This window comes from Phasianus colchicus, chromosome 2 (assembly GCF_987193195.1).
Source record: "Phasianus colchicus chromosome 2, bPhaCol1.hap1.1, whole genome shotgun sequence".
Taxonomy (NCBI): Eukaryota; Metazoa; Chordata; class Aves; order Galliformes; family Phasianidae; genus Phasianus; species Phasianus colchicus.
The window spans coordinates 76126488-76135994 of record NC_143437.1 but is presented as its reverse complement, the minus strand read 5'-3'; the positions used below and the strand labels follow the sequence as shown (position 1 = coordinate 76135994).

The following is a 9507-nucleotide window of genomic DNA, read 5'->3' as shown; positions in this document are numbered from 1 at the left end:
ACTTATGACAACCACTGCCTCCCTCAAATGGTTGTAGTATATGTGCTCTTCTGCAATACAGACACCCAACAATATTAGCAGTGACTCACTGGAGAGTATTCTCTTGAAAAATAACCTTTTACTAAGAGATGTGAAGTCACATACAGCCTCATTACATTCGAGTTACAGGTGTAATGCCAAGAAGCTTCATTCCATTGGCTAGAACGGAGCGTGTGGCTTGAAAGAGACAGAGCCTTGCCTGCAAAACAAGAGCAACAGTTAGCTTGTGTTTGCTGCAGAACAGGATGCTGCAGAACAGGACACAGCCGGCAGCAGCAGCCTTTTAAAAGGTAAGAATGCACACCATCTGAGCACTGAGCAACACCAGCACTGGCAGAATTCACATGAGCTGCTGATAGTGTCAAAGGGACATTTTTGTCAGCAGTGTCCAGCCCAAGCTAATCATGCCATTCATAGATAAGGACCACAACAAAAGAAACACCACAATCTCATGGCAGAGAGACCAGAGGGGATGCCCACAGAAGAGCTAATGATTACTGTAAGTGCAAAACGTTCATGCAACATGATGGCACAGCTGTTACAGACAGAGGACCCTGCTGATATCGCTCCTCTTATTAAATGTGGATTAGAGGCTGTCAGCTTGAGGCTGCTCTGAAAATTTCATTGCCCTGTAAGTTTCTGCTTAGCTGTTCCATGACTGGATATTTGGGAAGAGCTTGTTCCAAAACTTTGCTAAAGAAAAAAGAAAAGCTCTCAAAAGGTAGCACACTAGGATATTGAGAAAGACTTCTCACAAGATACGGATCTGAAATGTTCCTTGCAGTTTGAACCATCTTAGTGTTCTACAAGAATGCATAGAACCATCTTTGAAGGCAAGAATACCTACAGCAACGAAGCTGAGCTATGGACTACAGCTTCATGAAGCCCACAGTAATGTTCTCTCCCACAACACACCTCTGCACTTGAATGTGACTTCCTACCAAAATCAGCAGTTGTCAGCCTCGCTGCTTTGGTTAGAATGGCAATATAGACAACTTGGGATATGTAGGTGGCAAGAGGGAGGAGAAAAGTTCTATTACCTCTTCATTCTCTTCCCACATATGTGCTAATGGAAACTGTCAGAAATTAACAAGTTAAATATTTAAATATTTACTTCAAAAGTTCAGAATGAGAAGCGATGAGAAGGAAGAGGAATTGTTTTGGTTTGGAGCAATGTTCTTTTTGGACTGCTCTGTTTTGAAGCAGCCCTTTCTGCAAGGTACAGCCACAAACAGCAACTTCTGCCATCCCAGAGTGGTGTCACCCTGCAGGGCAGTCTGGAGGTACATGCTGTGCCAACTGGTTACACAGCAGAGCAAAGTCCTAGGGAATCATTCCTGGGCTGCCCTCCTGCTATGTGCCAATGCTGAGCCATACCTGGGCTAGTGCAGGTGTGCTGCCTTTCACAGGAAGAGTTCGATGTGCCACAGCTGCAAGATGGCTGAAATGGAAAGCAAAGTGAGAAGGAGCACATCTTTCTATAAGAGCAGTGCTACAGGCTACAGAAAGCAGCAGAACTAGAAAACCCATAAGTGCAGTGTACTACAGACTTCCTTCTGATAGCCTGTTTCATCCCTGCTGAGGGAGGCCGTGGTTTTCTGGAGCCTGCATGTTGTCAGGGCACACCATAAACAACTCAGTGCTTGTAAAAATTTTGTTCCCCACCCCCAACAAAAAAGGTCTGGAAAGATCCTTGGAAGCCACATGGCCTGCCTTGTCACTGCTAAGGTACGCAATTCATAGAATTGTAGAATGGCTTGGGTTGGAAAGGACCTCAAAGATCTGCTTCCACCCCTGCTGCCATGGGCAAGATTGCCATCCACTAGATCAGGCTGCCCAGAGTCCCATTCAGGCTGCTCATGAACACCTCCAGGGACAGAGCATCCACAGCTTTTCTGGGCAGCCTGTGCCAGCACCTCACCCCTCTCTCATTGGAAAAGTTCCCCCTAACATGTAATCTAAGTCTCCCCTCTTTTAGTTAAAAATAATTCCCCCTTGTTCTATCAATACCTATCCCTGTAAAAAGTAAATTTCCCTCCTGCTTACAAGTTTCCATTAAGTATTGGAAGACCACTATCAGGTCTCCCCTGAGCCTTCTCTTCTCCAGGCTGAACAAGCCCATTTCACTCAGCCTGTCTTCATAGAAGAGGTGCTTTGTGGCCCTCCTCCAGTCCTGTTCCAAATTCTCCATATCTTTCCTGAGCTGTGAGCCCCAGACCTGGATGCAGATTCCAGATGAGACCTCATGAGGGCAGAACATTCCATGTCAGTACTTTTTTATTCTGTCCTTTCACCTAACTGTTCTCTTTTGCCAATACAAGTCTATTCTCTGAGACTCATTCATTTGCATGTTTAAGCATAATGAATGGTTAATTTACAGTATTGTATCTGAACAAGATATATCAAACATTTTCCTAGTTTAACTTGAGCCATTCTGTAAAAGTTAAGACAATAATTTCAAACTTATTCAGATGGAAATATGTCTACCAAGTAAAAAACAACAACAGAATGCAACACCCAAGTAGCCTTAAAATAGTTAGCATGTACATCATACACTACCAAGCAGATTACAGAAGAGTAAAAACATTATGCATCTCTTTATACACTTTTTTTCTAACTTATGTAGATCTCCCCCACGCACAGGCTCTACAACTTCCTCCAGCAATTCTATGTTGGTGTTCCACCATCCTGTTCAGTCACACAGCTCCCCGTGGGGAACCCCCCCATGGAGACTGCATCCCCAGTGTGACTTACAGCTATTACATGTGCTTTGTCCAACTCAGTGCATCATCTGAGATCAGTGGTTTAAAGTTTTTTGGACAAAAATCTCATAGCTAAAGTTTTGAGATTTATGAGCATATTACTAGCTCAAATCTCCTCTCAACGATATAGTCAGTCTGGCACGATTTTGGTTCCTGGCACTGGGTTACAGTCAAATGATTCTCCTTGGAAGCCATTTTTCAGGAGACTCCTGATTCCTTTTTAGCTGTCTCCATCCTTCATCTCCACTACTTGTGATATCATTTGTTATCCTTCTTTATATCTTTTCACCTCAAGAGAGACTATCCCACAAATTTACACAATCTTTCCTCTATTTTTCTCTTCAACACAGTGTGGATATGAGAGCTGCAAAGCCAGCTAGGGGAAGCAGGCACCACTTACCAAAGAAGGATGCTGGTATCAGCAATTGCCTTACCTAAGTGTGAGAAGGTAGCTGACTATGTGCTTGGGTTGCAGATCCTGAGAAGATCTGTACAGGACCTCATCATACCTGCAGAAAAAGAAAATAAGTGCTTGGCGTTAAAGTGGTAGGAAAATTTACTGGGCTATAAGGCTTATCAGATGTGCTTAAATCAGAACAAACACAGAATTAACAGGAATAGTCTTCTGAAACAGGCGTAAGCTATGTAATTAACACACAATTGTTTATTTCTTCCTCAGTTACTTCTTGTTGGAGAGAGATTGCTTCTGCTCATCACGCAAACAAACACTGCAGATTGCAGAGCTCAGAAAGAAACGCTAATAGCAAAGAGAACACAAAAGCTATATTTGCCCCTGGAACATTATGTCTGGTTTTACATTTCAACGGTAATTGCAAGTTCCTAGCAGCAAAAAACATGTATTAAATAACCAAGGCAGTCAAAATAGTCCCTTAGATGCTGCCTTTAATAAATGCAACTTAAAATTCTAAGTAGCTAAAGGGAATTTTGTAGCATTAGAAAAGAGAAAAACAAATTGGGTTTACATAATCCTGGAAGAAAATAAACTTATGTAAGACAGTATTCAACTGGAAAATAGAGGCAGACTGATAGAGATCCACCGTTTTATTTCAAGTCTATATGTGTACAATCTCCTTCTCACAACCTGTATGAAGTTACCCACGCCTCTGAGAATGATTTCAAAGCAGACAGCACGCTTCCTGTTCTGTGCTTAGCTATCAAGCCCATCCCCCATCATGCCCATGCCACTTCCCTGAGATCTTCTTCCTTTAAGTTGAGGGGGAACTGCAAAGCAAGCTCTGATGAGGGCTGGTTGCTCATGTCAACAAGAGCACCATGTCAGCTGTTACATATGTGATGGACAGCCATGCATGAATCTGATAAAACCCAAAGAAATACCCATGAGTTTTCTGAAAAATATAATTGCAGTGGATAAGTAAGACACCACTGGTCTCACCTAGAGGGCTATTGTTGCAATCATTATTTCACAGAGAAGCCATTCCCCAAAATTGCACAATTAAAAGGGAAAAGTGGCTGTGTGTGTTCTCAACAGACTGGAGACAAATCCAAAAGTTTATTTTAAAGGAAATGGTATTTAGAAAGAAATCTGGACAAACCTGAGAAGATGCTGAAGAACAGAGATTGCATCTGGCTCTTGCAAGCTTGCCACATTAATATCAGTTACTGGCTCATTCCCATGCATCCGTTCTAAACTAAAATACAAGAATCAAAACCAAATGTTAGATAAAAATTCCTTGTTAGCAAAAAGCAAGTGAGAAAAACAGTAATTTATATTTTGGAGAAGAAAGGTAGGTATGTTTTGCTCAAGCTGAATGAAACATTAAGAAAGCCTACATAACTTCAATTCAAGATAAAAAATAATATAAAGTTTGTGCTAGATGTTCAGTATAAACCAGTTTAAAAGGGGATTAGAGACATGGAGAACAGGTTGAGAATCTGATGCTAAAAGTACTAGGGAGACAGTCACCAGCTCTATTACAAGTATGGGTGATAAGGGAGTATAGGAGGAAGAGACTAGAGAAAGGAACTGGGCTCCCTAAATACCACTTGGGCTACCATCGCCTCAGAAGGAATACCAGGTTGTATGGAACTTTGGTCTAATCCAGGCAGATATCTTACATGCTCTTATGAAGACATATCTGCATTAAAAATGCTCTGAAGGAACACTGTAATTGATGAAAACACTCAAACTGGACTCCTCTGAAATTCTTAAAAAAAAAAATATTAAAAACACTTTGGATGTTTGACCAGAGTCAAGAAAGAGAGGGGCTACTTTTAAACTCAGTTACCAACAGTGGGAAAATATACCAGAATGCCAGAACCACCAGCTGCAGTGGTGGCCCCCAAACAGGCTTAAGTTCTATAACTTGGTATACTTCACAAGTACAGGCATTTTGCACCAGTTCCCTTCATTCTCTCACCACCATTCTTCATCACTGAAACCAACTACAGAGCCACCATAGCTAGAACAAACAGTTTAGCTCAGCTCTGTAGAAATGAGATGGAAGTGTAACTTTAACTGGCTTGCTCTTCCGGGAAAGCTTGGTGATTCCTATTGTTAACTCACACCTCTGCTGAAAGAATGAACTCGTTACTTATTTAGGGAAGGACTCAACACTATTACCTAATGCTACTACTAACAAAGTAGCCAGGTTAAAATTATTGTCAGATTGTACTTCTGCACACAGGTTCCTTTTACCTGTGGAGTCTGGCGTGGGTGTACTGCAAGAACACGCCTGTATCTCCACGACTTTGAAGAGCTCGATCCCAGCTGAATTGATAATCAGATGAGAGGAGGCCTCGGAAGTCCTGGAACAATAACTTAATGTTACCTAGATACAGCTCTCCATCACAATCTGCGATTGTGCACAGAAGATGCAAATATGCCTGAAGGTAACTCAGACTCACCTGGATTATTAGTGCTGCTAGACCAACCTTCTCTGCTGTTTCCACAGGGTCTTCTACCTCTTTGGTTGCTGAAAAGGAACAGAGAAAAAGATTTAAGTCCATAATGGTATAAGAACTCCCTTGCTTGGGTTTGGAAATGCCAATAAAACATGAGATCTTTCAAAACTGTGAACTAGCAAAATCGAAACTGTCATGATGTATACAGCAAGAAGGCCAAGATAGAAATCTTTCTTCAAATTAAGAGCTGGTCCAGACATGCATTTTCCCCCACTTCTCCTAATATGTTTAATATAGATTTTAAGGTCAGAAGGGTTCATTACACAAGCCTAGACTACAATGAATTCCTTTTTGTGATCTTAAAGGCTGTCTGAATTACAAAGAGAATGACAGAGGAGTTCAGGTTTTGTTTAAAGACTCCAAGGGAAGCTTAAACAATCAAAGAAATTGCTCCAGTGGCTAACAGAGCACTCGGATGCACATTTAGGGAGATTCGTGCCATTCACTGTAGAAATCTAAACTAACTATACTCAGAGAAGCTGAGCTGAGTGCTCAGATTTCCCTTTTAAGCCACAGGATTGATTGCAGATGCAATCACAGAATCACTTAGATTAGGAGGGACCTCCTGAGACTGTCTAGTCCAACCTCCCTGCTCAAGCAGGGTCAACTAGTACAGACTGCATATGGTTCAGTCTGTTTAAGTGCTTCTTAATCCAAACATCCTCCACAAAGGTTTATTTACTTTTTGAGATGAGTAGAAGGAAGAATGATGCTGATAACGGAAACTTAAATAGCAGAAGACCTATGTGCAGCTAATAGCAAAGAGAGTCTTCATGAAGGTACGTAACTAACCAGCTCTAATTCCATACAGGAATTTATTTTTAAAGCTAGCATTGGCTGTTAGATGCCCAGCTCCTGCAATCTTTCTGAAACAGTCAGGCACCTTGGTACACAAACTAATCTGTAGTGCCTTCCAGTGTGTACCCAGACACTTTTCTAACACTGAAAACATTCCTAAGAGTCAGGGATTTATGATATCTAATTCAGTAAGGAAAAGTAGGGCAGGAATTCAGATGCGAGGAATTTTTTTTATTATTTATTTATTTATTTTTATAAGCACAGGTAGGATTTAGGATCTAACAGATAAGTTCTGGGAAATTCTACAGAGCCACTTGAACGCATCACTTCCTTTCAGCTGCTCCTTTTACTGCTTGTGTAATGGAGCAGGGGGCCTGGACCTCTGTCATTTCAGTTCAGTCCCACACAAAAATAAGTTGGTTTTACACTCAACAATAATACTGACCTTTAAACTGAAGCTCTAAGCTCCATTGCTCCCTGCAGGAAAACTGCTTTGAACAATAGAAGGATGACTATCTATCATTCTGCCTGCCTCCCTTCTCCTTGTCTGCCTTTCAGGCAAAATTATCTGGATTACAAAAGAAGAGAAGGCAGAGCAAGAAAGATGCACGTTCAAGCTGATTGATTTAATTTACTGTGCAACTCCAGAAGGCACAAGAGGAGGGCGGCATTTCCCCAGGAACTGCTTGAATCGCTACTGCTTCAAAATGAAAGAGCTCTGGAGACACAGCCAGAGCAGGAAAATGTCCCCTTCAGCAGACTGCTGCAGATCAGCAGCCTCCTGGGGACTTTGGAAACATGAGGCTGGGAGGATGGCAAGCAGCAACTGTGGACAAGGTGGAGTCAGTTGTGCCTGAGGAGACTGTCAGAGCTACAAATCATTGGACTGAAATCTATATTGTCCCCTGAACTCCAGTTCCAACTCTGCTATTGAACTGTCTGATCATCCAGAAAAAAAACCACAACAGTTGTTCCCCAGTGGCAAGTACTTCTCAGTGCAAGAGCATGATGAAATAATTTCACCAAATGTTAAAATTTATTTGCAAATCTGTAATTAATGGAGATTCATAAAGTTGCAAATAATTATTTTAATATGTTTGAATTACAGTAGATAGGAAAAACACAGATTAGAGCATATCACTAGGAAGTTTTTCACCCAGAGGGTGGTGATGCACTGGAACAGGTTGCCCAAGGAGGTTGTGGATGCCCCATCCCTGGAGGCATTCAAGGCCAGGCTGGATGTGGCTCTGGGCAGCCTGGTCTGGTGGTTGGCGACCCTGCACATAGCAGGGGTTGAAACTAGATAGTTGTTGTGATGTTTTCAACCCAGGCCATTCTATGATTATTCTGATTCAGGGAAAAGTAAAAGGCAGAAGAGATGACAGGTTTTAGATCAACACAGAACATCAAAAGAAATGAATAGGACCTGAAGTAGCTAACTTTTTGCAGAAGCCATGTTTTCTAACATCCTTGATCGAACTTCATCTAAAACGTCTTCCAGGAAAACAACTTCTCCTTTCCGAGTCTTCATCCCTTGGACTAGCCCAAAAGACACATGCTGGCACCTGCATTGAAAAGCACCAGGACCTAAAAATCACATTTCAGTCAACAGATATATCTGGTGTTTGTTTAGAGCTAGATTCTGACCAGGAAGCAGCAGTAACAGCTGAATAAACAGTGCTCCAATATGGGAAGCTTGATGACATCATCAGTAACTCTCATTTTGGCAATCAAAACTCTGTATGCCTTATTTAATGAGAAAACTATGAGGAGAACTGTGATAACCTGCTCATTTGTGTGCTCTGTGGGAACCTCTCTTGCTACTAGCTTTCATACAGAGTGCTCAGTGCAATAAACTGGGGAGAGGCAGGATGCAGATAGATCACATTACTGTGGCAACACAAATCTGCTAATAAGATTAGAAAGGGAGTCATCATAATTCTGGTGTGGTCACGTTAAACTAAAAGCATAATTAATCATTGCTAATAATAAAACATTCACTGCTTCTGCTCAAAATAATCCCAAGCATTATTCTGGATTCATATCCCGAGGTAATTTTAGTAGAACTCTAAGGACTGTGAGAGAAGGCAGACTAATATTTCTGAAAGCTAAAATCCTATATTTAACTACAAAAGACATGCAGTCTGTCAGAAAGGAATATGATTTAGTTTGCAGATCCGTTATTGACCTTTGCTCAGATTGCTAACAAGACTGGTAATGAAAATGAATAATGGTGGGGATATATTTCCCTGCAGCAGATATTGCAAGCCTGAAGCATGATTCAGATGCCTCCTAAAATATCACAGTTCGAGAAATAATCATTTAATATGTGATCACACAACATCCCAGAAGCTGTGCCATGTCTCTGAAGGACTGTTTCCCCTTCTCTCATTTTTATATCAATAAAACCCACTCAGTGGCTGCCAAAGCTACTGGGTTTTGCATCCTAAATACCTGGTGATACATATACTCATTCTTCCACTCCCTCCCCCTTAAAAAAAAAACCATAACTAAAATTCATGAATACATACCTTTCTACCCAGTCATAACCCATGAGCTTCAGTATTTGGAACAAGTGTTGAAAGTGACTACTTTGGTTTCTATCTGTCTAAGGAATAGAATTAGTGCACATTAGAAAACGCTTCAGGTGAGATAAGCTTCTAATGCAAACAAATAGCACCATAGATGCTGTGCCAGTAAGTCACCACAAGCAGAATTAAGACCTGGGAAGACAGATTAGAACCTCGATGTTTCCTAGTTTCACATTAGCTGCCCACCAGGCAAAATGCCTTCAGAATGCAGCTGAGAGCCTCGCTGTTCTTGAGATGTTCCCATGTTTTACATCACCAAACTTTGAGGCTGCTTTGGCTAAGAAAGAGAACACTTCTTAGAGTCTGTCAGTGGTATAACCAACAGAATGGCACGTATGTCAACGCTCCACTTACACAGACTAACATGGCTCTTT

The 9507-nt window shown here is 41.4% G+C and overlaps 1 protein-coding gene across 1 annotated transcript in view; it reads right to left on the bottom strand.

Moving 5' to 3' along the window:
* Nucleotides 1–48: 48 nt before the first annotated feature.
* Nucleotides 49–9507, bottom strand: part of RARS2 (arginyl-tRNA synthetase 2, mitochondrial) — a 31934-nt gene continuing 22475 nt past the window's right edge. The window contains exons 13-20 of the mRNA XM_031610895.2: nt 9074–9150; nt 7983–8107; nt 5688–5755; nt 5479–5588; nt 4376–4471; nt 3236–3310; nt 1417–1480; nt 49–238 (exon numbers count right to left, since the gene is read on the bottom strand). Coding sequence (XP_031466755.2) covers nt 152–238; nt 1417–1480; nt 3236–3310; nt 4376–4471; nt 5479–5588; nt 5688–5755; nt 7983–8107; nt 9074–9150 — 702 coding nt within the window. The 3' untranslated portion in view covers nt 49–151. The remainder of the gene's footprint in view (nt 239–1416; nt 1481–3235; nt 3311–4375; nt 4472–5478; nt 5589–5687; nt 5756–7982; nt 8108–9073; nt 9151–9507) is intronic.